The sequence below is a fragment of the Trachypithecus francoisi genome, unplaced genomic scaffold (assembly GCF_009764315.1).
Source record: "Trachypithecus francoisi isolate TF-2019V2 unplaced genomic scaffold, Tfra_2.0 Lachesis_group15, whole genome shotgun sequence".
NCBI classification, from domain to species: Eukaryota; Metazoa; Chordata; class Mammalia; order Primates; family Cercopithecidae; genus Trachypithecus; species Trachypithecus francoisi.
The window spans coordinates 114,503,175-114,531,003 of NW_022681460.1; the positions used below are offsets into that span (position 1 = coordinate 114,503,175).

The window sequence follows — 27,829 nt, forward strand, 5'->3', positions numbered from 1 at the left end:
CTCCGACCGGGCTCTTTGATCAGCAGCACCCGCGTCGGGGGAGAGGCCATCCTGGGATGAGGCTGGGAGGGGACAGGAAACTTTTCTCCCCACATGCCCCTCACTCCATCTTTTCCTGCCGGGTGACTGATGGGTTCAGAAAGGGCCCCAGTGCGGATGCTTTGCTGGGAGAAGCTGCATGTGCTGCTGTCCTGTCTGCCCAGTCCTTCCTGTCCCTGGGGCTGCGGCCCCTGCTCCCACCCAGTCACTCCGTCCTTCCTGGCTGCGTCCACCTGGTAGGGCTGGCTGCCCCTTAAAAGCTTGTGAGTCACCCCCACCACGGCCATCTCCACGGGCCCCCATCTGTTCACCTGCCCGGGATGCCTGGGCAGGGCCTGTCCCTCAGACCAGCAACCTCTGTGCCCTACCACTTGGCCCTGGACGGAGCAACAGCCGGAGGAGGGGGCGTGATTACAAAACAAAACGCTTTTATTTGGTCCATTGGAGCCTGAGTCGGAAGCCACTGTGGAGAATCCTATCGTAAAGGAACGGTGCTGACAGTTGATAAAATAGTCTCTGTGTCACAAGAGCTGGCCGTATTTACAGGGTTAAAAATATTCACAGCTCAGAGTACAGGGAGGCCAAAGGGGAGTGGGAATGTTTCTCCAGGTGTAACAGCCCCGGAACCCCTGCCAGGGTACGAGGGGGAGTGGGGGCGGGGCTGGCCCGCTGCCTGGGGGTGAGGGGCCAGGAGGGCCGGGTGGGGACGCAGGAAGCTGGACTCAGACGTCCATACGCTCCTGGGCTTCTGTGGGGAGGTGGGAGCGGCTGAGCCCTGCCGACGTCCATGATGGACTGAGGTCCCTCTCTGTGGCAGGGCCGGGCCGAGGGACAGGGTTGGCTGAGGAGCCTGCTGGTCCTGGCCTGCGCGGCAGCAGTGAGCGGTGCTGAGAACTGGTGCCCACCCACAGCGGGTCTGGCGCCCGCCTGCACCCGGTCATGGCTTCGATCCTGGCGGGCGCAATTGCATAGTGTCGCTGCGGGGTGGCTGGCCAAGGGGCCCTCCTTCTGAGACAGGGACCGCCCTGGGACTTCCCGCTCCACACCAGGGCTCCAGGGACCCCGCTTGCCCCGTGGGGAACAGGGACCCGGGCTCTGGGGGAAAACTGATCTTATGCCCCGTGAGGGGTCGTCCCTGATCCCACCCTGGGGTCTTGGCCTCTGACACCCAGATTTGGTTTTGTGGACAGAGCTTTTGGCTGCCTCCCCCACAGGAGACTCTGAGCCCACAGGGAGGGGCAGCCTGGCCTCGGCCCCCCGTCGGGTGTTGGGGCTGGCAGGTGAGTGGGGTGGTTCACAGCCCGTCTGGTTCGAGGTATTCTGCGTGGTGGCCGGGAGGCCTGGCCAGGCGGGCTGTGGGTGCTCAGGGAGGGGAGGGAGGGGGCGGGAGGCCCATGGGAGGCTGTGCACTGGGCTGGCAGCTCCCTGGGCAGGGTCCTGAGATTCTGGTTCAAGCGTCCTCTGTCGGGGTCTCCCTCATAAAGTGCGTGTGGGGGGTGGGGGTCCGTCTGCCACAGCCCCCGCCCCGGGCATGGTGGTCACAACGGCCGGGGCCCATGCAGACCAGCGACTTCTGGCGTGAGTGGGGGGCTGTGGGTCCCCTTGGAGGCTGTCCAGTCACTGAGAAAGGCCTGGGCTGCCTTGCGATGTGCCAGGCGGTGGGTGATGGAGAAGCCAGCGTTGCCCTCCAGCTGGGACAGGATCACCAGGACCTGCCTAGGGGAGGGGTCCAGTGAGGACCAGGGAGGGCGGGGGGGAGGGACAGGGCTGTGCCCACCGGTGCAAGGGCAGGGGCAGGAGGGGGTGACAAACACTCGTACAGGGGTGGGGGCAGGGGTATGGGCACACCCGAGCAGGGGTGGGGGTATGGGTTGGGTGTGGTGCAGTGGGGTGGGGGTGGAGGCGCACCGTGCAGGCGTGGGGCAGTGTGGGGGCGGGGCGGGGGTGCACCTGTGCAGGGGTGGGGGCGGGGCGGGGGGGCGACCTGTGCAGGGGTGGGGGCGGGGCGGGGGAGCACCTGTGCAGGGGTGGGGGCGGGGCGGGGGCGCACCTGTGCAGGGGTGGGGGCGGGGAGCGGGGGCGCACCTGTGCAGGGGTGGGGGTGGGGGGGGGGTGCACCTGTGCAGGGGTGGCACGCTATCCTGGGTGCGCAGGCTGCCACGCGTGGACACCACGTTGAAGCTGTCGGTGCAGTCACACTGCACGTGCAGGTAGGCCTTGGGGTGCCGATTCTCCACCACCACGATGAGCCCCGCCCAGCCGTGTGTCAGGTAGTAGCAGGTCATGCCCTCACGGCCCTGGGCACAGGCACAGCAGTTGTGGGGCAGGGCAGGGGCTGGGGCAGACTCCCCCTGCCCCATGCCACCCTCCCCTAGGACCCCCCACCCACCTCGTGCCGCTCTCCGCGGCTCTCGGTGAGCAAGATGATGGCGTCGGCCAGCGTGGTGGGCTGAGCTTCCACAGGCTCCACCATGACCAGCCTGGAGCTGTACACAGCCAGCACGTGGCCCGGCGGCTCTGGGGAGGCTCTTGGGACCCCTGCCGAGGGGCTGGAGGCTACAAGGAGGGGCGTGTGAGCTGCAGCCCTCCCCGCGGGCCTGGGGCATGAGCCTGGGGTAGGGGGCACGTACCCTGGGGGGCAGGGGCACCCGGCGGGGGCGGCCCCCAGTGGTTGAAGGCGCAGCACACCACAGCGTACTCGCCAGGCTCCAGCATGACGTCGCAGCTGACAAACTTCTTGACCGCGCGCTTACTGTGGGCCAGGAGGCGGCCCAGGCTGAGGTGGCCACCGCTGCCGAACGTGGCCCGGAACACCAGGATGCACAGGTCCAGCAGGTGGCTGTCCACTGCGTCCGAGCGCCTGCGTCAGACACCGCGGGCTGGGGTCACGCGTGGCCATGGCCGCCAGCCCAGCCCAGCCCAGTGCGGCCCCACAGCACACACCTGCTGCCCTCCTGGAAGAGTGCGAACTCCAGCGAGGCCCGCTCCAGCACCGTGAGCGCTGTCACCCCCACGGGTGCGCTGGCCGAGCTGGGAAAGCAGCCCTGCACCCGTGCCTCCTGCCAATCCGAGTGCACCTTACAGATGTCCACAGAGTCGAAGTACCTGGGGGCAGCGGGAGGACGGGGCCCTGAGCCCAACGCGGCCCACACCTCCACGGCTCAGCTCCTGGCGCAGCCACAGGCCGGTGACCCCAGCAGGTGCCAGCTGCTCTGTCACCGTCCTCTTGCAGCCCGGCCCCTGGGGCCCATCCCTGAGGCCTACACTAGAAGCCCTCCAGGGGTGCCTCTTCAGGGCTCTGGGCTCTGCTGACCTGGGTGGACCTGGATTCTGAGGTCAGCATCCTGGAGCTTTAGCCCCAGGTCCCATTTGGGTTGGGCCACAGACAAGCCGTCCCCACCCCAGGTCAGCAGGAGGGACAGGCTTGTTCTGCAGAGAAGGACCTGGCCCTGGGAGGGCGGCAGCAGCGCGCACACTGCCCCACGGCTCTGATACCTGACAAAGTCGCCATACTCCATCCAGAAGACGCCCTCACTGCTGCCGTGTGGCATGAGCTCGCCACGCAGGTGGCCCGGCCAGTGCGGCCACTCGTCAGACCAGCTGCCATTCCAGGAGAAACGGCCCCATGGGTTTCGGAGCCGCAGAAGCCTGCAGACCACAGGGGTGAGGATCAGAACAGCACTGCCCGTGGCTCATCGGCACCTGCCCACCCTCAGCCAGCCCGGCCCTACCTGGTGCCCTGGACATCTCGAACATCCAGGATGGAGTAGGCATGGCGGGGGCGCAGGCCCAGGCTCTCGTAGGCCGAATCGTCCACCTTCATGTTGCCCCCGCCACAGGAGGCACCCATGAGGAACCTGCATGGCAGAGCGGCCCTCACTGACCAGGGGCCTCACTGACCGGGGCCCTCACCGACCAGGGGCCTCACCGACCGGGACCCTCACCGACCGGGGGCCTCACCGACCGGGACCCTCACCGACCGGGGGCCTCACCGACGGGACCCTCACCGACCGGGACCCTCACCGACCCGGACCCTCACCGACCGGGGGCCTCACCGACCGGGACCCTCACCGACCGGGGGCCTCACCGACCCGGACCCTCACCGACCGGGGCCCTCACTGACCAGGGGCATGGCTGACTGTGGCCCTCACTGACTGGGGGCATGGCTGAGAGGGGCCCTCACTGACTGGGGGGCCTTGCTGACTGGTGCCCTCACTGACCGGGGCCACCAGGGCAGGCAGGTACAGCAGAGGAGGGCCCACGCCTGCCTGTAGGAGCATGTCAAGTGTGTTCAGGAGGCTCTGGACCAGCCCCCTCCACCGTGCCTGAGACACACAGGGCCTGAATTAGGGGTGGCAGGCCTGGGTCCCCTGGAGGCCTTGTGGGGCTGGCTCTGGGCTCTGTGGCTCCCAGGCGGGCGGACAGCGGCACTGCCCAGGGTCAGCTGAGGAGGGCTCTGGGAGCTTCGAGGTGCTCGCACCGGGCCACTCCCAGCAGGCCTCCAGGGCTCAAGGCACAGACCCGCTGACCAGGCTGTGGCCAAACTTAACACGCCCCTCATGCCTGCCCTGAGGGGGTGACAGCATCGGGCTTGCCCCACAGCCTGGGCCAGGATGTGGCCTTCCTGGCATGAGAACGCCAGCTCCAGACCCACCCAGGGAGGGGAGGTGATGGGGGCTGTGGCCTGGCCACACGGGGTCAGCCCACGCTGGGACACCTCGTGGACGCAGAACCGGGTCAAGGTGCCACCAGCCCCACATCTCCCACTGCTCCGCCTCGCCTCTCCTCCCCACGCGGCTGACCACGCAGTGCCCCACCTCTTACCCAGCCTCCTTAGAACTCAGCATTTTGGCCCAGATGAGGTCAGTGTCAACAGGCTCCTCGCGGGGGTTAGTGGAGCTGACCTGCAGTGCCAGGCTCTCGCAGGGGGCGCCGGTGAGCGTGGCCAGGCCTTCGATGGCGCGGCCCGCCTGGAGCGCGAAGTAGGAGCCATGCAGCTTGGCCAGTGCCTTCTCGATGAGGGCCACCCACAGCTGCTTCCGCTGCGCCTGCAGAGGGCCGGGGTCAGAGGCCACCCCACCCACTCCCATTACCCCACAGCTGCTTCCACGGCACATGCAGAGGGCCGGATCAGAGGCCACCCCTGCCTGCCCCCCACACTACCCGCCCTGTGAGAAGAGGAGGCAGCTGGCCTTGTTTGTGGGGCAGGGGGGCCAGGGTCAGAGGCTGCCCCTGCCACCTGCGCACACCCCGCACGCTGCCCCACCTGTGAGAAGAGGAGGCAGCCGGCCTCATCGCAGGGCAGCATGTCATCCACCAGCACCGTGGTCCACGTGCCATCCTTACACAGCCGCACCTGGTAGGCGCCCTCTGCACACAGGCTGCGCGTGACCATCACCCGCTCCACCAGGTCCGGCCGCTCTGCCAGCACCGCCAGGGCGCTTAGGAACCTGTGCAGAGCCTCAGGGTGACCTCGGGGCAGCTTCGGGGGGACCGCGGCTGGACACCCGCCCACCGCCCCACCCCGGCCTTGGAGAGGACCTCACCAGCAGTTCCCCAGCAGCCCCTGCAGGATGTCTGAGGGTCGCAGCGTGTGGAACACAGACCACGTAGCCCTGTGGTCCCTGAAGACGGAGCAGTTGATCTCCTGGGGCCGCAGCCACTGCCTCACGCGCTGCTGCACGCTGTCGCCCGCGGGGAAGCCCACAGACTCAGGCCCGGGAGGGAAGCTGTCATCCACAAAGCTCACGTTGTTCTGCAGAGACCATGGCCACGTGCTCAGGCTGGGCAAGGCAGCCTTGCTCCACCTGGCAGGGACAAGATCCCACCCAGGAGAGCGCCCAAAAGCACTGCCTGAGCCCCAAAGTGACGGGTGGAGTATGGACAGCCATAGACTTGGCGCTCGGCCGCCCTGCCCTCTGTGGAGAGGCCCCTGGCTGGGGACAGGTGAGGAGCAGGGGATGTGTGGGCCCAGGGGGACAGCTCAGCCCCCAGTGGGAGGCTGCAGGGACAGGGGTGGCAGCATGGCTCTGGCCCTGGCCCTGCTGGGGAGGATGCAGGCCGTTCCCCAGTTGACTGTGGGTGACACCATGCTGGACTCGAGGGTGGAACACGGGCACATCCCGACCTCACACTTCACATCCCAACCTCACACTTCACATCCCAACCTCGCACTTCACATCCCGACCTCAGACTTCAGCGGGGTCTCCACGCTGCCCCGGGAAGCCCTCGCCTCCCTGCGGCCCGAACATCAGACAGGGCTCTGGCGCCCTCCTGGCCAAGGAGGAGGGCTGAGGAGGGTGAAGGTCGTGCATCTTGGTCATGAGCAAGAACCAAGGGTCAGGAGGCCAAGCTGGACCCCAGGGCCATCGGGAGCTTAGAGCCTCGGGGTGGAGGGTGCTGCCCACCCCATCACGTCCTAGGCCTTGCGGGCTGCTCCCCAGCCCATGGCCAGAGCCCAAAGCCTAGGAAGGGGAGGGCAGAAGCAGGAGGCTCAGGAGCAGGGAGAGGGTGAGGGGTGCCTCACCTCCCGGCAGAAGGCCACGATGTTCTCCCAGAGCGCCTTGGCCTCGCCCTCATCTGTCTGCCGCCGCTGCTCCACGTGCATGCTCTCCCTGCGCCTCAGGGGCGCGGCCCCCCGCCGCTGGGTCACCAGGAGCTGAGGCGTGTGGCAGGCAGCGCAGTGCTTGGCCCGTGGTGCGTTGAGCAGTGTACAGGCAGGGCAGGCCCACTGGCCCGGGCGCTCGGGCAGCACGCGGGTGGCCTTCTGGGTCGTGGAGACCCATCCGCAGCCTCTGCCACAGGGGCCCAGCTTGTCCGCCCCGCAGTCAGGGCAGTGGGTGGGGGGCTCGCCGTGCTCTTGGAAGCCGTGCAGTTTGGAGCAGCCGCAGGCCGAGCACCTGGGGGCCGCCGTGGGGTTCCTGAGCGTGCACTTGGCACACGACCAGGTGGTGAAGTCAGGGCTGGAGGGGCTGGCGGGCGTGTAACGCACGCTGTCTCCGGTCAGGTCGATGACGTCGCTGCCCGAGGTGGAGCTGCCGGCCTCTACGCGGCTGGAGCCGCCCTCCATGGCCTCTTCCTCCAGCACACTCAGCCGTTTGCCAGACAGCAACTCTGCTAGGCGGGCGGCTGCAGCCCAGCCCGAGCCCTGGGGGGGTCCCCTGCAGCCGGCAGAGGGTGATGGCTGGGCAGCCTCAGGCACCGGCGGCTGCAGCTGAGGGGGAACCTCGCGTCGGCTGCGTGGCACGGGGTTGTTCTGCAGGGTGGACGAGAAGGGGCTGAAGGGCGGGACCCTGGGCGGCTCTGGCTCAGCAGCTGGACCCTGGCTGGTGGCTGGGGGGTTGGCCTCGGCGCCTTCCCCAGGAAGGCCAGGCGGAGGTGCGGCAGGCACGACGTGGAAGCCGGCCGGGGCCACCACTTCCGGGACCACCAGGGCTTCAGGAGGGATCCGTGGCAGCGAGAGCCTGCGTGGGCCCCCGCAGACAGAGCAGGAGCTGGCCACAGGCGTGTTGTGCAGCGTGCAACGCGGGCAGGCCCAGCTCCCTCTGGGCTCCGCCGCCCCCTCCTCCTCCTCCTGTTCCTCCTGCTCCTCCTCGTCCTTGTCCTCGTGCTGCCCCCTGGCGGGCTCCGTGGCCACCAGCCCTGCAGTCCTCACTGGACCTGCTTCCTCCTGGCAGCTGCCCTTGGGCTCCCCAAGGATGGCGGGTGGCTTGGGGAGGACTCCGTTGAGGACTGGCAGGAGGGCAGCTCCAGGTGCAGGCTCTGGGGTGAAGCCGCACACCTCGCAGGCCTCCTTGCCCAGGAAGTTGCGGAAGGTGCAGCGGGCGCAGGGCCATTTCTGCTCCTCCACGCTGAGCCGCAGGATGTGGTTGAGGTCGGGCTTGTGCCGGGGGGCCTCACAGATGGAGCACTGGCGCTGGCCGGCCGGGTTCAGGAAGGTGCAGCGCACACAGGACCACTCTCCGGCCGTGGCCATAGACCCGGGCGAGTGGGTGTGGCTGCAAGGGAAGGTGCTCATCAGGGCCACCCTGTGAGGTCCTGAGCGGCTGGACCCCCCCCTTTTCTCAGCCTGGGGAAGGCACCGTCTGTGGCTGCAGAGCTACGGGGCCGAGAGCCTAGGGCGGAGCATTCGAGGCAGGTGGTGGCGGCGGCTGCCTCTGCCCAGAATGGATCCACGGCTCAGGGCCCCTCTTGCCCACTGGAGGCCTGGCAGACCCCTTGAGCCACACAGGATCCTACAGAGAGGGCTGAGCACCCCAAAGCTGGGCTGCTGTTCAAGGGCACTGCTTTCTCTGTCACCAGGCCTGTGGATGGCAGATGGCGGGGGGCCTGGCCAGGCTCAGGACCAGGTCGTCCCCGGCGTGGAAGAGGTACTCAGACAGAAGGGCGGGTGGATGGGCAGGGGCCTGGGGAAGGCATGGGCTGTTCTGAGCAAGGGTCCTCCCCACTCCATAGCACAGCCTCTGAGACAAACTGGCTGCTTTGCCTGGCAGAAAAATCAATTGTTCTTGTAAATATGGCATGAATCTTGTGCTCCATCTAAAACCTTTTGGTTCAGGAAGAAAGAAAACTTGCCTCTTCATAAGAAGCCAAAAAACAAAAAGTCTCCACCAGCAACACGGTGGTTTTGTGGAGCCGAGTGAACACTGTGATGCTACCTTCCCTGCGCTCAGCCTTGCAAGGCGAGGGCCCTGAGCTGCCCCTGGCAGAGTGGATGGGGGTGGACTGTGCCCGGAGACGCTCAGGGCGTCCAGCTGGAGCAGAGAGACCAAGGCTCTCACAGTGGACTTCTGTGAAAAGCCCAAGCAATCTGCCTGCAGACAGCCAGGCATCTCCCCACCATCACCCCCTCGGAGAAGGCACGGACGCAGCTGTGGCTGGCGGGCTCCCGGCGGCACCTGCACAATCCCTGGCGTCTGGCCTGGGCCCCTGTGGGTTGCAGAGTGGCCATGACCTTTGCAGCCCTGACTCCGGGAGATGCCTTCACAGACTGCGCCCCTCTGACCGCAGGTGCAGGCAGAGGTGGGCTGGGCCTCCTGAGACACACCCTCCCTTTGGGCCTGTGGTTGTCACTGACTAGCAAGGACAGCGTCACAGGCTCCAGACAGGAGAAAGAGAACCCAGGTCCCCATGACCAAAACATCGCCAGTGGGGTGTGCCTGCTGGGAGACACCTTTCGGAGCCTTCCTGGCAAAACCCAGGTGAGTCAGGAAGGCGGCCTGCAGTTCAGGAGGGTTTCCATGAAGCAACAACAAGGCCTAAAGTTCAAACCTGGCCCTGGGACACGGGTGAGGAGGGCGAAGGCAGGGCACAGCCCTTCTGTGGTTGGAGACTCTGAGTGGAGTGTCACCAACCCCGCAGTCTGCACTGTGCCACCCTCTCTCGGTGGGCCGAGGTGGAAGGGGGTCAAGGGTCAGGGGTCAGTGGCAGGAGACCTCAGCGGGGCCCCCACCCTCCCTTCCCTTCAGCACAACCCCCCAGCCACTCCAGGGCCACCCTCACCTCTGCAGGGCCTGGGCAGGTTCACGGGCTCAGAGACCTGAAACCCTTACAATAATTTTTTTTTGACCGTTAGAGATGGGGTCTGACTCTGTTGCCCAGGATGGTGCAGTGGCTCGTGCACGGCTCACTGCAGCTTTGACCTCCTGAGGCCAGACCACCAATGCCTGGAAGTAAAATGCTTGCGTCAGGAGCCCAAAGACCCAAAGCTAGGCCTAAGCAAAGCCCTTTCGGAATTCTCAACCCAGAACCCTCCTAAAGTCACAGCCACACATGCTCAGTGAGGAGGCCCCACTATCGTGGGACGGGCACCTTCAAAGGGAACGGGCTCAGGGGAGACAATGGGCTGCTCCTTCCTGCACAAAGGCCAAGTTGAATGGAAAATCGAGGCAAGTGTCCAGAAAATCCAACACAAAAGACCTGTGTGCCCCAGTTATCTGAGTGTTGCCAACACTCAGCTCCAATTGAAAAGGAAGGTGATGAAGCTGCTCGCTGTGTGCAAGACGGAGCCCACCCCGAAGCAGCCGGGACAGCAGCCCCCGGAGCATGGAGGCCACGGGTCTGTGACTGGTGCAATCCCAGTCCTGGGAGGTAGCCTCTTTCTTAGGAAAAGCGAGGAGCAGGAAGCTGCATTCTGTCCCCCAGGGCCTCGGTCAAAGCCACCGGAGCCCCTGAAGCCACACTGAGAAACACAGATGCCCTGTCTGGCCCGGGCAGCCCTGCGACCTGTGCCCAGACAGCTCTCGGGACACACCGAGGTGCCAGACTTGGTCAGAAGCTCCTCCTGCTGTATCCAGGGTGGGTGATGCCACGGGGGGCTCTGCTCAGTGCTCTGAGGAGCAGAAGTGGTGCCTCCCTCGAGCTGGGCTGCACTCTCCTAGGCTGGCCACAGCCCAGCCGCTGGTCAGCCTTCCAGGTGGGGTCTACCCTTGTTGCCTCTCTGTCCTAAGTCGCCAGTGCCTGGCCTGTTGCTTAGTGATTGAGGGAGCGGCACCTGCGCTTGTTCCTCTGTGTCTGAAGCCGTAGACTACTGGTTTACTGATTGAGAGAGTCAGGCCCTGGCAGCTGTACGGGACCTCAGCCCCGTGCTGGCCACATGCTGTGGGGGAGACACAGACTGCACCTGGCTCTCCCAGGCTCCACCGGCCTGTGCACCACCTCTTCATCCATATGGGGGAGCGGTCATGGGACCACAGCACCTGCTCTCCTGGGGCGTTGGGAGAATTCAGCGGCCACCAGGGCAGCGAGCCGGGCAGGCAGCTCTTCAGTCAATGCCAGGGCTGCTGTGGCTGACCTTCCCCAGTCCCAGCGCCCTCTGTCGGAGCAGAGCAGGGGTCGCCTGTGCATGCACGTGGTGGGGAGGGCTCTGTGTGTGGACCCCATCTGCCTTCCCACAGTCTGCTCTCCCACTGCTCTCTCGCTCATCTCTAGCCTGAGGGTCTCCTCACCATGCACCTTGGGGGCCTGCTTGCAGCAGCAGACAGGAGCTGCCTGGAGCTCAGGCCCCACAGCAGCCGGCCGTGGCAGGAGTGGCCCCAGGGATGCCGACCCAGGGGAGGGCCCAGCAGGAGGCCAGGGTGAAAGAGAAAGAGCGATGTGGCGTCACCAGACACCACGGCCTGGCCCTGCAGGCCAGATCCAAAGTCTGACACACGCCCTACATGCCCGGCACAGCAGACCCCACGCCTGCCCCACTGCCCCGCCTCTCTCCCCATAGCCAGAACCACCGTCGCCACCCCTAACAGTCCTAGGCCAGTCCCTGGGGATCCTGGGAGTGTGGCCTGAGGCCGCTGGGAGCTGCAGACTGGAGAGGCCTTCCTGAGGTCTGAAACTCCGCCCGATGCTCAAAAAGCAGGGGCCGAAAGTCCTCTGCCCTCTGGAAAATGAAAGGGAACAATTTTTTCTACATTTTTCTGTAAGTTTTTTTGAGACAGCGTCTCACTGTGTCACCCAAGCTGGGCTGTGGTGGTGCGATCACAGCTCACTGCACCCTCAACCCTCAAGCTCAGGGTTTGTATTTTTATTTTATTTTATTTTATTTTGAGACGGAGTCTCACTCTGTTGCCCACGCTGGAGTGCAGTGGTACAATCCTGGCTCACTGCAACCTCTGCCTCCCGGGTTCAAGGGATTCTTCTGCTTCTGCCTCCCTAGTAGCTAGGATTATAGGTGCCCACCACCACGCCCAGCTAATTTTTGTATTTTTAGTAGAGATGGGTTTCACCATGTTGGCCAGGCTGGTCTTGAACTCCTGACCTCAGGTGATCCACCCACCTCGGCCTCCCAAAGTTTTGGGATTATAGGCGTGAGCCACCGCGCCTGGCCAATTTTTTTTTTTTTTTTTTTTAATTAACCAGCTGTGGTGGTGCACGTCTGTAGTTCCAGCTACTTGGGAGGCTGAGACGGGAGGTTCCCTTGAACGCAGGAAGTAGAAGCTGCAGCAAGCTGTCATCACACCACTACTCCAGCCTGGGTGACAGAGTGAGACCCTGTCTCTAAATAAATAGATAAGTGAATGAATGAAAAAAAGACAGGCATAGGTGGGTGAGACAGGGAGAGAGGCCCCACAAGGCTGGCCAACAGGGAAACACAGATCAAAGCCAAGCAGACACCAGCTGCCACCCCCTGGGATGGCCAGAATCACAAGGACAGACAACAGCAGGAGCTGTCGAGGGCCTTGTGGGTGGGAACCAGGTGAGGCAGCCGCTGTGGAGGACGGCTTGGCAGTTCCTTAGAACGGTACAGAAGTTCACCACACGCCCCAGCAGTCCCACTCCTAGGTATTTATGCAAGGTAAGTGAAAACAGGTCCACGCAAAACCTCATAAAGAATGTTCACAGCATTGTCCACGGAAACCATGTGGAAGCAGTCCTGGTGTCCACGAACAGATAAACTGTGGTTTGTCCCGCAACCGAGCAGTCAACGAAACTGCCTCGGGCTGCACGTGCATGAACCTGGAGGGCACGGTGCCAAGTGAACAGGCCAGACACGGGGCCCCACATCCTGAGGCTCCACATCCACGCACCTTCTGCACAAGGCAAACCCAGACAGGAAGCTGGTCAGTGGCCGTCCGGGACTGGGGGTCCCTCTGGGCTGCGAGATGCTGTGATGCTGGACTGTGGGGCTGGGGGTCCCTCTGGGCTGCAGGATGCTATAACGCTGGACTGCAATGACGGCTGTACAACTCTACAAACGGCTAAGTGTGACCAAACTGCAGTCTTGTAACAGATGAGTCTGGTAAGTTCTACCTCAATAAAGCTGTTGTCGGCGCACATGGAGATGCTCACTGGGAGGCGGCTGGGGCAGTAACACCAGGAACTGGGAGGCGCTCTGGTGCCACCACATGCAGGAGGAGCACCAGGCCCTACACGGCCCTGCCTCTGTCACATCTCCCTGTCCATCGGGGTAACTCTGAGATGAGGCTCCTCCCTGTCCATTGGGGTAACTCTTAGATGGGACTCCAGGGCTCTCCCACACGGCCCCTGGCTAATCCCCTGCATCCTCAGCCCTTGTCAGCCGGAACTCAGGCCTCAGCTTGGATGCCACCTGGAGGCTGGTCCCCAGGCCTGGCCACCTGTCATGGCCTTGCCCACTGCCTGCAGCTCCATAGCCATCCCCCCAACCTGGGGGCCAGCAGACAGCAGGATGCCATCCCATATGGGAGCTGGGTCTGCAGGAAGCTGCCACCGGGTGCAGCCTGACAGGCGCTTTCGAGTGTGAGACGCAGGCACGTTGCCTGCAGAGGCCGGGCCTGGACCCTCTGTGACAGCAAGAGCTGCCACCGCAGCACCGGCCCGAGGCCCCAGCCCCGGGTCCCTGCCTCTAGTGAGGGCCAGGACGGGGTGACGGCAGGAGCATCGGTGGTGTCCAGCTAGTCCAGACCTCGCCGCCTGGGCTGCCTCCACACCAGGCACCCCAGAACCCAATGGGGCTCCCGAGGGACGCAGCGGGTAGCCAAGGCCGCGGTAACAGTTGTGAGGAGCCAGCACGTGGAGTTCGGCCACCAAGCCATGTGGCCTGTGACCCCCAGAGGGGGCAGCAGGTGGAGCCCAGCGAGTGCTGAAACCGTGGGCAGCAGGCAGCATGCCAGAGCATGCAGCCGCCAGCGACCCCAGCCCAAAGAGAAGCTTCAGGAACAGCTTGTCTGCGTGCAGCAGCACAGCCTGTGAGAAACACAGGGCCGCCAGGATTGGGCGCACAAGCCCCATTCCCACCCACAAGCAGCCAGGCCGAGGCCGGGGTCCCAGCTTCTGCACCCTGGGAAGACAGCTGCTACAACTGGAAGCAGCAGGGACCCCCATCTCTGCAAGCAACTCTGCCAAGGAGGGGGCACCCTGACAAAGAGGCCCTCTGCCCCCGGGACCCTCCGGGGCCCCCCCTCCCCACCTCTTACCTTCGGGCCCGGGGCCGTGGGGGCTGGTGTTGCCGGCTGACCAGGGCACCTCCCCAGACGGGTCCCCCTGGGCCGCTCCTACACCAGCCAGCCGCTGCCGGGGGACCTGGGTAGGGCGGCCCCCGGGGGAAGCTGTGGTCCGACTCGGTCTCTGCGGCCAGGGAGGAGGCGGAGCTCCCCATGGCCCCCCGGCCGGTGGCCGTGCTGAGAGCCGGACCTGGTCACCTCTGGCCGGCAGCGGGCGAAGCGGAGCATGGAGGGAAGAGACAGGGCGGCCGGCTGGTCAGAGTGACACACAACAAAAATAAACAGACAGAGAGAGAAAATAGAGAAGAAACAGCATGATTCACACACACAGCCTGGGAGGACTTCCCAGCATGCCCAGCCGCCTGGGGTGAGGTGAGGGGATGTCTCGGTGAAGGGCCTGGGGCCCGACGTCGGCACCCATGGGGCTCCTCCCTCAGGGCCCTAGGATGCCCCCCGGTCCTCAAAAGCCCGGCATCACGTCTGTGGTATTCAGAGACGTTTTATTCCTTGGTGAGAAAAGAGATCACACGCTTTTGCTTTATCACAGAAGAAAAGGTCAAGAGGACGTGTACCCAAAGGTAGGCAGGGGAGGTAGCAGAGGGCCTAGGGAGCTGCTGCAGGCCAGGCCAGATGGAGATCTGGGGCCGCGTCACACAGCTGCCCACACGCCACTCTGCAGCCTTCTAGAAGGATGGGAGCCTGACTGTGCCGTGTGCACCCACAGAGCCTGTGCCCGCCCCAGACCCCGAGAAACACAAGGAACCTGTGAGGCTGTGGCTGAGGGCAGGGGCCGGTTCCTGGGGTCTCCCCTCCCGAGAGGTGAGAGCCACCCCTGCCGGGAGGCCCGGGAGAGGCAGAGGCTGTCCAGGGCCTCTGACACACAGCCCACCTGTGCTTCCGGGAAGGCCATCTTACCCCCTCTGGCTGAGGAGAAATCAAATACAGCTGAGAGCATCAACCCTGAGACGGGAGGACCCTGCCAGCGCAGGCAGCTGCTCTCCCCAGAGTCCAATACACCCCCCTCTCCCTGCCAAGCTCGGGGCCAAGGTGGGCGTGCAGGTAGGCCGGCCAGCTGTGGGCTGACAGCAGTTCCCACGGTGACACACTTCACAGTCCTTCTACCAGCTTCTGATTGAGTCTCTGGGACACAGAGCCAGTGTCAGGGTAGAGCTTGGGAGGAAATGGTCAAGTGTGTGGGGGATCACCTGAGTCCAAGAGTTCCAGACCAGCCTGGGCAACACAGTGAGACCCTGTCTTTACAGAAAACTAAAAACTCTCTGGGCATGGTGGTGTGCACCTGTAGACCGAGCTACTCAGAAGGCTGACGTGGGAGGATGGCTTGAGTACCACAACTGCACTCCAGCCTGGCAGACAGAGCCAAAAAAAAAGCACCAAAGGACATACCCTTTGGAGTTCAGGGATGTGGGGGGGCCTTTCCAGTCAGTGTCCTGACACCAGGGAAGGGCCTGCAGCTCTGACACCCGGGAGGGAACTGCAGCTCTGACACCCGGGAGGGAACTGCAGCTCTGACACCCGGGAGGGAACTGCAGCTCTGACACCAGGGAGGGAACTGCAGCTCTGACACCAGGGAGGGAACTGCAGCTCTGACACCCGGGAGGGAACTGCAGCTCTGACACCAGGGAGGGAACTGCAGCTCTGACACCCGGGAGGGAACTGCAGCTCTGACACCCGGGAGGGAACTGCAGCTCTGACACCCGGGAGGGAACTGCAGCTCTGATACCAGGGAAGGGTCTGCAGCTCTGAGACTGCAGGGGTTGAGCATGGCGAGGCGCAAGCACCTGGGATGGCACAGCAGACACACCAGCCTTTCCCTGGTTCTTCCCCACAGCCTTGGGGACAGAAGCTTTAAGGGCCAGGGCTTGAGGGGGTGGGACAGAGAATTCTGGATCCCCTCTCCTTTGAAGCCTGGGGCAGAAGCTGCCAAGTCCCCCGTGTGGTGATCATGCTCGCCGGAACCACTCCACTCAACGCGAGGGTCCGTTTTCTCTGAAGGTGCTGGGGTCGTGGGAGGGTTGAAGCATCGCGGGCCCTGCACCCTGAGGACCCTACAATCCCATGGTGTCTCAGGCCTGCCCTGCAGGCAGAATGGGCACAGGACACACGGGGCCAGTGCGGGGTGCGGACCAGAGCCCAGCCCTAAGCCTGGTCCAGCCCTCACGTCAACAATGGCTTTTTTTTTTTTTTTTTTGAGATGGAGTCTCGCTCTGTCGCCCGGGCTGGAGTGCAGTGGCCGGATCTCAGCTCACTGCAAGCTCCACCTCCCGGGTTTACGCCATTCTCCTGCCTCAGCCTCCTGAGTAGCTGGGACTATAGGCGCCCGCCACCTCGCCCGGCTAGTTTTTTTTTGTATTTTTTTAGTAGAGACGGGGTTTCACCGTGTTAGCCAGGATGGTCTCTGTCTCCTGACCTCGTGATCCGCCTGTCTCGGCCTCCCAAAGTGCTGGGATGACAGGCTTGAGCCACCGTGCCCGGCCAACAATGGCTTTTAAATTTTTAAATGGTGGGGAAAAAATCAAAAGAAAAACAATACTCCGTGAGAGGTGAGAGTCCCATGAAATTCAAGCCTCGGGGTCTGCAGGGGTCTGACTGGGCACAGCCTGGCTCACTCGCCTGCTGGTGCTTCTCCCCAGGGACCACCCTGTGCTCACATCTGCCCTCAAAGGGGCAGCTGGCAGCCAGGCCGGAGAGTGCCATGCAATGGACAGGGGCCACGGGAGTCGTGGCAGACCTCCTGGTAGCCACGTAAGACATGAGAAAAGGAACAGACAAAACAAGCCTCGGCCACGTGCCGCATGATCCGAGGTACCTGAGACATCGCTGCGTCCGTGTGAAACGAACATAAAACCACGACGGGGACATCCAGGCCCGTTCTCCAGGCTGGGTCTCTGGACACAACTGTGCCTGGCCACTCATCTCACGCGGACGCGCCCCACTACGGGCCCTGCAGCCACCAGTGCTGGCGGCCTCCAGGAGGGGCAGCGCTCAAAGGCGCAGGACGCGGGGGCTGGCGGCCTCCAGGAAGGGCAGCGCTCAAAGGCGCAGGACGCGGGGGCTGGCGGCCTCCACGAGGGGCAGCGCTCAAAGGCGCAGGACGCGGGGGCTGGCGGCCTCCACGAGGGGCAGCGCTCAAAGGCGCAGGACGCGGGGGCTGGCGGCCTCCACGAGGGGCAGCGCTCAAAGGCGCAGGACGCAGGCGAGGTCCACGCGGCCCTGAATGCCACCCGGAAGCAATGCCGGGAGCCCAGCGCGCACGGAGCAGGCTCGCCAGCAGGGCCTCTCGTGCGGCTAAGCCAGACACTGGAACCACCCAAACAACCCCTGCACTCCCCAGCCCATGCCACGCAGGAGTCCCTCACGGGAGACGGGTTGGGCCTTTCCGACACTCCCCTTCTGCAGCCAAACCCTCAGTGGGGCAGGGCAGGGCTTGGGTGGGAGCCGTGACTAGCGGAGGTGCCACGGGACAGAAACCGCTTGCACCGGGCCCTGAGCTGCTTTGGCTCTGACAGGAGCCCTGCCCCTGTTGTGTGTGAGGACTGTGTACCCGCCGGGGCCAGCCTCAGCGCCTTCGCCACTCACCCACCCACGCACGCACCCGTGTGGCACCTGGGGTCACGCGTGCTGCTAGAAACACAGGTCCTGCCTGCTCCCCACGGATGCCTTTAGCAGGCCCAGGGCAGGAAGTGAGCTGCTTGCCGGCCTCCTGCTCCCCTGTGCTCGCTCAGAAAACCCTCCCTGCGCTGGAGCCAGTCTCAGCCACCGGACCCTGCGGGCCCCATCTGGACAGGAGGAAGGCCGGTCCCAGCAGAGCAGGGGCCACACAGTACCCTCTCGTGGGTGCTCGGAGGAGAGGAGCCTGCCCAGAAGAGTAAACATCCCTGCCACGGAGGCTGGACAGCCGGCTCTGTTAAGGCCTCTCTGGGGTTTTCCAGCGCACGCCAGGGGATCTCCAGAGATGGCATCACTGAACCACCCCTGACCTGCTGCCAGAGGAGTCGAGAGCCCCGTGTGGGTGGCGGGGGCCCTGCCCTGGCTGGCAAGGCCCACTAAGGAGCAAGGGCTGCAAGCAGTTGGGACTCCCGGGACACAGCTGCCAGCCACGTGCCAACCGAGGGTCCCATCACAGGGGTGACTATGGGAAGCTGGCACTGATACTCTTCCGGAAATCTACCCTGCCAGCCTTCCCAAGTGCAGGTGTGGGTCCTGGGTCCCCCTGTGTCCCCATCCACTCATGGATGGACAGATGCTAGCACAGGACGAGCAGCTACGGAAAAGACTCCCAGGCCGGGTAGGGGGCCTCACGCCTGTAATCCCAGCACTTTGGGAGGCTGAGGTAGGTGGATCTTGAGGTCAGGAGTTCGAGACCAGCCTGGCCAAGATGGTGAAACCACATCTCTACTAAAATACAAAAATTAGCTGGGGGTGGTGGCACGTGCCTGTAATGCCAGCTACTCGGAAGGCTGAGGCAGAGAATTGCTTGAACCTGGGAGGCGGAGGCTGCAGTGAGCCGAGATCACGCCACTGCGCTCCAGCCTGGACAACAGAGGGAGACTCCATCTCAAAAAAAAAAAAGCACGAAGGCTCCCAGCCGGCGTTCCCCTAGAGGGAGAGAACTGCATTTAGGAGGAAGACTCCGATGGGAGGGGACCCCAGGAAAGAGGGGCAAGGAGTGGTGAGGAGGGAGGCGGAGCCAGCAGTCGTCTCCAGGGACAGCACCAGCCAGGGCTGACTATCTCGGCCGTGGGTGCCGGCTCCGGCCAGACCTTGGCAGGGGCTTATCATGTCCAGGGCCACTCGCCTGAGGACAGCAGGGACAGGGCCTGCTGCAGCCAGCCAGAGGCTCTCGGGAGGAAGGCTCGCTTGCCACTCCCAGGTCCAGCCCACTTCAGGGCCCGGGCACACGTGAATCACCCAGTGCAGTGACCCTGAGGAGGGCTGGACGCAGGTCAGGTCAATCCGTGGTTCCCCTCCTGGCTCCCTGTCCGAATAACCGGGGGGGAGGGGGGATTGGGGGGGCACTGTCACCGTCACCAAGTTCCTGTCTGAATAACCGGGGCGGGGGGGGAGCACCGTCACCAAGGAATGTGCCCAGACTGGTCCCCCAGGGACAGCAGGGTGAGGACCCACAGAGCATGTCGAGCCCTGGGCCGCTGCTGCTCCTGCAGGGCCTGCTGCTGGTGGAGCATCTGTGCTGCTCCTGTGAGCCGCATGCGCCCCCCGCTGGTTTCGCAAACACCCCCAGGGCCTCTGCTGTGGGCCAGGCTGTTTTAGGTGCTTGCGAATGGGAACCAGCAAGAGCCGTGCCCGCAGGGACTCACTCTCAGGGTGGCACCTCGAGAGTGGCCAGGACTTAGCACTGTCACAGAGCCAGGCTGCAGCCACGCCCACCTCCGGTCTTCCTGGAGGGGCAGGGTGCTGAGGGCCCCGGGCTGTGTGGACCCATGCCTGCCCCCTACAAGTCCAACCGTGCAGCTCCCCACCCTCCCTGGGAACCGCTGCCCTAGTTTTAAACGGGGCGGTGGCCTAGATCCAGCCTCGGAGAATTGCAGAGGTGAGGCCGCCACTGCCCTGTGGGGACAAGTGGTTAATGAGCAGGGCCAACTGGCTGGTCCTGGTCCTGTATGAGGCATGCCACACACATACCCCGTGAGGGCAGCAAGGAGTGTCCAGCCAGGGGATGGCACGAGAAGGGCCAGTATGATCACACTGTCCAGGACTCAGCACAGGGCTCAGTCCTGGAGGTGACCACCGCTGCCCCACTCCATCTGTGGCCACTGAGGTCTGCTGGGGGTCTCTGGTGCTAGCCTTGACAGCCCACCTGTGGCAGGACAGGGTCTCGGGGTGCCCCTCGGTAGGTGGTGGGCTCAGTGGGCGTGATGTGGGGATGGGACGCATGTTCCTGAGACTCCAGTGGGTGCAGGCAAAGGCACCTCCCTGGGTCAGCGTCCCACCTGGGGAGCTGGGAGCCCACATGGGAGCAGGGCTGACACAATAACCCCCAGCCTTGCGCGGGTGGCACCCACAGCTGCATCCACTCCACACACACTCCTCACTGTCTTGCTAACTAATGATGTATACGGCCGTACACCCTGGGCCCTCCCCTGCCCCGCAGGTGACACAGGCGTGTACCACTCACACAGCACCTGCTCCCGGGCCCTGCATCTCCATCAGTCTTTCACCAGAGCCATCTCACCACCATGGGAACCGCAGCGACCCCAACAAGGATGCCCCAGTGTCACCCCTGCCCGAGTTGGGGGTGTGCGGGGCAGCAGACAGAAAGCGGAGGCCCCCGTGTCCAGGCAGCTGGTGGCCCGGCCTGGCCCCACGGCAACCCCACTGCGCCCTAGAACTGCACCCACCAGACCAGAGGCTGCTGGTCCAGACAGAAAACAAGAGCCAGCCACTACTGGGACAAAGCTCAGTCGGTCCCCACAACCCGAAGACAGGCACCTCTGCCTGTGTCCCCACTGACGCTAAGGCCCCCTGTGGAGGAGAAGGACGTGAAGCTCATCCATGAGTAGGGTGGGAGGGCTGAGGACAGGGCTTCCCATTGTCCCTACAAGAAACCAGGCCAGGGCCCCACCCTGGGGGAGGATGTGGACTACGACTGCCCATCCCCAATGACAACTGGCAGGACAGCATTCTCCAGAAACAGGTGCAGGCCGCTCCCCAGGGACCAGGCACCCTCCTGGCCGAGGACAGCGGCGGGGGCCCTGCACATGCTCCTCACCAGCCCCGCCCCAGTGCTGCCCTCACCGTCACCTCCACGACAGGACCCCGGGCGGCGCGCCCTCACCGTCACCTCCACGACAGGACCCCGGGCGGCGCGCCCTCACTGTTCCTCACCGTCACCTCCAAGACAGGACCCCGGGCGGCGCGCCCTCACCGTCACCTCCACGACAGGACCCCGGGCGGTGCGCCCTCACTGTTCCTCACCGTCACCTCCACGACAGGACCCCAGGCAGTGCGCCCTCACTGTCCCTCACCGTCACCTCCACGACAGGACCCCGGGCGGCGCGCCCTCACTGTTCCTCACCGTCACCTCCAAGACAGGACCCCGGGCGGCGCGCCCTCACCGTCACCTCCACGACAGGACCCCGGGCGGTGCGCCCTCACCATCACCTTGCACGACAGGACCCCAGGCAGCGCGCCCTCACCGTCACCTCGCACGACAGGACCACAGCCCAAACGGCTGGGAGAACCAGGCTCTTCAGGGCGGGCAGGACTGCCGGCCTCGAGGGGTTCTGTGAATCAAGGGCTCTGAGGAGAGGCTCCCCAGCCACGGGCACTCCGACCCCGCTGCTCCACAAACAGTTCCGCAGCCCAAACAAACCCATAAATGAGCCACGGTGCTTGGAAACAAGCTCACCTGAAGCTGCCGCAAGCGCTCCCGAGCCCTCTCTGCCGCGTCTGGGCGGCTGCCTAGGGAGGGAGCATTGAATCAGGCCCCTCAGCTTCCACCAGGAGGACTCTGGCCCCGGAACACCAAGCCCCGCCTCCAGGCCGCTCTGCAGGAGCCAAAGTCCCCGGAAGTCAGCCCCAGGGGACCCTTCGCCTTAGAAGCTTGTCTGTCCGAGAGCCAAAGGCAGCCCGGGGAGCATCACGGGCTCGGCTGGTTCCTCACTACCCTGGTATAAGGCCCCTGACCTGTCCAGTGCAGTCAAACTCTGGCCAGCCAGGACCGCAGACAGGGCCATTCAAGATCCTGTCCGGACCTCCCACAGCCCGTCCCTGCTACAAGGAACAGGCGATGGGCAAGAGTCCATGAGTAGGGCTGCCGAGTGGCACCAGCCAGGGAGGGCAGCTGAGCTTACCGGGCACTGCCAGGGAAAGGTGCCCAGCTTGGGCAGGGCTCAGGCACATGGCCAGGTGGCCACCTACACTCCCCTGGATCTTGGCCCGAGTGCTACCCGGCCACTACAACTGCCAGCAGGGCAGCCACTGCTTCGAGCCAGACAGCTTTGCTTCTCTCAGGTCATGCTTTCCATGGCGGAGCCACTGCAGTGGACAGGACGCTCACACTCCCTGCCCTGTCCTTCCTGGGCCCTGTGTGCGGCCCACGGTGGCCTCCTCACTCAGCCATCACCCTCTTTTTTTTGGTTTTAAATGTTTTGTTTTATTTTATTTTTTGAGATAGAGTCTCATTCTGTCACCCAGGCTGGAGTGCAGTGGTGCAATTTCAGCTCACTGCAGCCTCCACCTCCCAGGTTCAAGCTATTCTGCCTCAGCCTCCCAAGTAGCTGGGATTACAGGCGCCTGCCACCACACCCAGCTAATTTTTGTATTTTTAGTAGGGTTTCACCATATTGGTCAGGCTGGTCTCGAACTCCTGACCTCAAATGATCTGCCCGCCCGGGCCTCCCACAGTGCTGGGATTACAGGCATGAGCCACTGTGCCCAGCCCCTCACCCTCTTTGTGATCAGCATGAAGACGGTGTGTAGGTGTGTCCAGTGGCACAGGCATCAACTTTTTTTTTTCCTTTTTTCTTTTTTTTGTTTTCTGAGACAGAGTCTCGCTCTGTCTCGGCTCACTGCAAGCTCCGCCTCCCAGGCTCAAGTCATTCTCCTGCCTCAGCCTCCGAGTAGCTGGGACTACAGGTGCCCGCCACCACACCCAGCTACTTTTTTGTATTTTTAGTAGAGACGAGATTTCTCCATGTTGGTCAGGCTGGTCTCGAACTCCTGACCTCAGGTGATCTGCCCTTTTGGCCTCCCAAAGTGCTGGGATTACAGGTGTGAGCCACCACGCCCGGCCTTTTTTCTTTTTTTTTTTTGAGACAGGGTATCGCTCTGTCACCCAGGCTGGAGTGCAGTGGCGCCATCTTGACTCACTGTAACCTCTGCCTCTTGGGTTCAAGCAATTCTCATGGGTTCAAGCAATTCTACTGTCTCAGCCTCCCAAGTATCTGGGTTACAGGCACACGCCACCTCGCCCGGCTAATTTTTGTATTTTTAGTAGAGATGGGGTTTTGTCATGTTGGCCAGGCTGGTCTCTAACTCCTGACCTCATGTGATTCACCCACCGTGGCCTCCCAAAGTGCTAGAATTACAGGTGTGAGCCACTGAGCCCAACCGAATTCTACTTTTTTTTTTTTTTTTTTGAGACAGAGTATCGCTCTGTCACCTAGGCTGGAGTGCAGTGGCGCCATCTCGGCTCACTACAACCTCCACCTCCCAGGTTCAAGCAATTCTACAGTCTCAGCCTCCTGAGTATCTGGGATTACAGGCGCACACCACGACACCCAGCTAATTTTTCTATTTTTAGTAGAGATGGGGTTTTGCCATGTTGGTCAGGCTGGTCTCAAACTACTGACCTCAGGTGACCCAGCTGCCTCGGCCTCTGAAAGGGCTAGGATTACAGGTGTGAGCCACAGCACCCAGCCCCAAATTCTATTTTTAACAGGAAAAAAAGGACCAGACAAGCACTCGTGGTTTTTGGCACTTCTCTATTTGTGTGCTTGCCAAGTGGTGGCAGGAGCGGCCCTGGTCTGGGCAGCCCGGTGACCTCGCTGGTGGCCAAACAGAAGCCACTGGGACAGCGGGGGCACCTGTCACTGCAGAGAGGGAGACTGGGGCCTTGGGAGCCGTGTGGCCCTGGGCCCAGAGTAGGCCTCTTGGCACCTCTTTCCCCACCAGCTCCGGCCTCTCTGCAGCCACCTTTTCAGGAGGGGCAGGAACTCCAGAAAGCTCCAAAACTTGTTGCCTTTCTCATTACAGGGGACAGGGAGGTGGGGGGTAGGGAGTGGGGATCAGGCAGGGGGCAGAAGGTGTAAGAGGTTCCACCTGCCTGGGGGACTTTACTTACAAAGGGCGGAGGCTGGGTGTGGTGGCGCCCACCTGTAGTCCCATAGTGCTTTGGGAGGCTGAGGCAGGAGGATCACTTGAGCCCAGGAGACAGTGAGCTACGACAGGAACTGCACTCTAGCGTGGGCAACAGGGTAAGACCCTGGCTCAAAAAAATAAAACTTAAAAAGTTTAAAAAATAAGCCTGTAATCCCAGCACTTTGGGAGGCCGAGACGGGCGGATCACGAGGTCAGGAGATCGAGACCATCCTGGCGAACACGGTGAAACCCCGTCTCTACTAAAAAATAAAAAAATTAGCCGGGCGAGGTGGCGGCGCCTGTAGTCCCAGCTACTCGGGAGGCTGAGGCAGGAGAATGGCGTGAACCCGGGAGGCGGAGCTTGCAGTGAGCTGAGATCCGGCCACTGCACTCCAGCCTGGGCGACAGAGCGAGACTCCGCCTCAAAAAATAAATAAATAAATACACGGCAACTTTGTGAAGCAAAGTGAGAGGAAGGGCGTGAGGAGGAATCCCCTCGTCAGCAGAGCGAGCTCCTGCCACAGAGGAAAGGATGCTGCAATCACTGTGGCATTTCAAAAAGCAGCGATGGCCCTGCGTCCTCCTGACGTCCTGTCTAGGACCTCCAGGGAGGTGGGGATGGCAACCCTCGAAGCTTCCCTTTGACCTCAGGGAATCTGAGAAATCGTGGGATCTGGAGGCCAGGACGGTGAGGGTGATGCCCATGATCCGATGGGACTCAAGGGTCCACCCTGGTGGCCTAGATGAGTTCTGGGGAGGGCGGTCACGCTGCTAGCTTCCCGTGCAGCACTCGGGCAGGCCCCTCAAAGTGTGCAAAGCAACAGCCTGACGCAGCTCATCTTGGAGGGCTCACACGGTCCCTCCTGGGGTCCCTGCCCTGGGCTAGGATGCCCCTATCCTCTCACAGTCCCCATTCCTTGCACCCTGTGGGCCCAGCAGCAGCCCCTGTCCTAGTGGTACAATGTAGCTGTCCACAGACTCCATGCCCAGACACCTCCCTGGGCCACGCACCATGAAGTCTCCACCCAGCTGTGTGTGACCCACATAGTGACAGGGTGTGGCTGAACAGGTCTCCAGGCCCAGCCTCAACCCACAGCCTCCCTGCAGCGAGACACACATGTAAGGGTCACAGGCCAGCAAGCCTGTTCTCTCAGACTCAGAAACAAGCCGAGCTCAGGTGTGGCGGTGTCCACGCCACAGGGGCTGCAGTGCTGCTTTCCTGGAGCACCCAGGAGTCCCCCTTGGCCGCCAGAGCCCAGGTATCCAGAGCTGCCTGTGGTGAGAGCCGACCCCAGGTGCTCACTGACCACCTGCGCCACACACGGCTGGACGGTGCTCGGCACTGGGCCTGCCAAGAAACAGAAACGGCCCCTGCCCTCCCAGTGCCACATCCAGCAGGGAGACAGGGCGGTCACAGTGTAAGGGCTGCAGGCAGATCCCACGGAGGGGAGCCAGGGACCAGCCGGAGGGCAACATGAGAACTGCATAGACTTGAGCGTTCTCGCCAGCGTGGGGCATGAGAGTCCAGTGGCTCCACGCAGCTGAGGCACAGCCGGGTGGTGAGGAAACCCACATCCACACTAAGAGGTCACCAGGGATGCGGAAGAGCTGTAGGCACAGAAGAAGTCCCACTGGGCTTCTGGGCACTCCTGCTGTGCCGGGGTCTAGGGCAGGACCAGAGGGACAGAGCAGGAGGAGAGCAGAGCGCACGAGGCAGCCCCTGGGCTGGGGGTCTCTTTTCTGGGTGTCTGATGAGGAAACCACCCAAGCACACCCCGCTCCGTCTGCTGTCATTTCAGCCTCATAGTCCAGGGCTGGGCGGTCGCCCAGGACAGATGCAGACCTGACAAGTCACCACCCTTCCTGGGTTTCCGCCACTGTTTCTCAAAGACCCCAAGCTGCTTTGTTTAACGATGTCATCTGCCTTCTCAGCACCTTTCCACACCTAGTGCAGTGAGCAGAGGCATCACACGGCGGGCCAGAGGGCTGGACCAGGAGCCGCTTGGCCACCAACAGCCACGTGGGTGGCCGGCCCCCCTCAGGTGCTTCACTGACTGCTTCAGGCCCATGAACAACACGCATGGTTTTGGAGGATTTTCTGAGCAGCAGAATCCTTCCCTCCAATTGCCTTGTATGAGCTGGTGAAGGAGCAGGAGGTAGAGACCAGGCACTCAGCCTCCCTTGGCCCCTCCCTTGCCATCAACAGCTGTCTCCAGCTTTGGTTCCTCAACGGTGGCGTTGGGGTTACCGGAGTGCTGCCCAAGGCCAGGGCAAGGATAAAGTGAGGGGTGCCCGGAGAGAGGGCCAGCAGAGCTTGAGGCTCCTACACAGATGCAGGATTACAGGGAACCAGCCGCTTCCTGCTCTCAGAGCCCACGGTCTGTGGAGGCCCAGACAGGAGGCCCTGTGCAGTTACGCAGTCACTGAGCCTCGGGCTCTCCTGGGGACTCAGAGGTCACTGGCTCGTCTGCCAATCAAGGAGCTCTGGAGAGCCTCAGACGCAGAGACAGAAGCAGGAAAAAGAGGGGTGCTCCTCCAGCAAGCAGAAGGACTCAAGAGGAGGCAAGGCACACCGAACCCAAGGCCAGGCCAAGCTGGTTCCTGCAGGATCTGCCTCCCCCGGAAAGACCAGAAAAACAATCACTCTTGCCCCACTTCACAGTCGAGAAGTCACTCAGAACCGGAAGGCAGATCACCCCTATGTCCTCCCAGCCCCAGACTCTGGGAACGCGGAGGCAGTTACGGGGCACTCCCACACTGAACTGTGACTCACGTTTCCGCATCCCTCAGACCTGGGCCGAGGAAGAGACCCGGGTTTCCCAAAGGAGAAGCACAGAACTCTTCAGCACCCAGCGGAGTCCCAGTCTTCCCCACTGGCCCCATACACCCAGGCCCCGCCCGCCTCCGGTTCTGGGCCTCACCATTGCTTTCCGGGTCCTGTTACCTGCAGTCCGGTAACACACTCCAGGGCGGTAAGGGGGCCCCCGAGAGCTCACCGGGCCAGGGCCACGGACCACACAAGAGTTCCCCCCGTCGGACTAGAGCGGTCCCTTTTGCAACCAGCAGGAACAGCTGGCTTGTCAGAGAACAGATCTGCAACTTCCCAGTTGGTGCCGCAGCAGCCCCAGAGAAACACGGAAGAGAACACTGGCATGGCTGGCACAGACGGGGCTCCTGCCAGCCCCTCCACGCCAGGTGGCCGCCCCCAGGCCGTTCCCCAAGTGACAGGGGGGCCATGCCCGCACCAAGCACCACATTCCTAACGCGGCCGAGACCGCACGATGGGCCCAGATATAAGGGCACTCAAGGGCAGGCAGGGCCGGGGCAGGCAGGGCCGAGGCCGCCTCCTGTGTGCGCGGCCCCCGCGGCTGGCCTCGAGTGACCCACATGGCCCAGGTCCCTGCCGACTTCCCGCCTTCCTCTGGGCTCCTCTCCGAAGCATCGCCCAAGCCCAGCCCGGGTCCCTACCGGCCTGGAGGCGCCAGCGGGCGGCGGGCTGACCCCACTCCGAGGGCCCTGCCGTCCCTGCCCTGGCTCGGAGCCCGGAGCGCCCAGCCCCCGAGGCCTCCCGCGTCCCGCCAGGCCCGCGCTCCCCGCCGCCCTCCGAACCCGCGCTACCCGGCTGCGCGCCCGGCCCGGCCCGGCCAACGGGACTCACCTCTACAGCCCGGCGGCGCCGCCTCAGTCCTCGCGGCCCGGGCAGCGCGGCCCCGGCCCCCGGGCCCGCTCGCCCCCGCCGGCCGATCCACAACTTCTGCCTCCGGAGAGCGGCGGGGCCCCTCTCGCCGCCGGCCGCGCTGCCCGGACGGCCTCCCGTCCTCAGCCGCGGAGCGCCCCGACCCGGACCCGGCCCCGGCCCTTGCCCGCGTCCGGCGCTCGCCTTACGCTGCCTTCGTAGCGTAGCGCCCGGCCCGGGCCCCGCGGCTACGGCGCGCCCGGGGCGCACGCGGCGCTGTGAATCGCGCGTCCGGACTACGGCTCCCACAGGGCTGCGCGGCGCCGCCGGGGCGGAAGCTCGGGGCGGTGCCTGCGCG

At 63.6% G+C, this 27,829-nt stretch overlaps 1 protein-coding gene across 11 annotated transcripts; it reads right to left on the bottom strand.

Moving 5' to 3' along the window:
- Positions 1-450: 450 nt before the first annotated feature.
- Positions 451-27,768, bottom strand: CAPN15 (calpain 15). 11 transcript variants are annotated; one of them, XM_033236398.1, is made up of 14 exons: positions 27,454-27,768; positions 21,343-21,395; positions 13,929-14,207; positions 6,566-8,036; positions 5,586-5,794; positions 5,306-5,489; positions 4,864-5,087; positions 3,771-3,896; positions 3,535-3,687; positions 2,983-3,144; positions 2,670-2,899; positions 2,429-2,595; positions 2,125-2,336; positions 451-1,755 (listed from the first exon to the last, which is right to left on the bottom strand). In XM_033236398.1, the coding sequence occupies exons 3-14, from the start codon at positions 14,108-14,110 to the stop codon at positions 1,578-1,580; spliced, it is 3,498 nt and encodes a 1,165-aa protein (XP_033092289.1). In that variant the 5' UTR covers positions 14,111-14,207; positions 21,343-21,395; positions 27,454-27,768; the 3' UTR covers positions 451-1,577. The 11 variants fall into 11 exon arrangements, with proteins under 11 accessions (XP_033092289.1, XP_033092288.1, XP_033092296.1 ...); XM_033236397.1 differs by lacking the exon at positions 21,343-21,395; XM_033236405.1 differs by lacking the exon at positions 13,929-14,207.
- Between the last annotated feature and the right edge of the window lie 61 nt (positions 27,769-27,829).

Excerpts from the sequence above, each read along its gene's own strand:
- CAPN15 (XM_033236397.1), bottom strand. The coding sequence starts at position 14,110 with ATGGGGAGCTCCGCCTCCTCCCTGGCCGCAGAGACCGAGTCGGACCAC. Across the intron at positions 5,490-5,585 it reads GGGCTGCTGGGGAACTGCTG|GTTCCTAAGCGCCCTGGCGG; the intron begins GTGAGGTCCTCT and ends GGCTCTGCACAG. Across the intron at positions 3,897-4,863 it reads CTGAGTTCTAAGGAGGCTGG|GTTCCTCATGGGTGCCTCCT; the intron begins GTAAGAGGTGGG and ends TCTGCCATGCAG.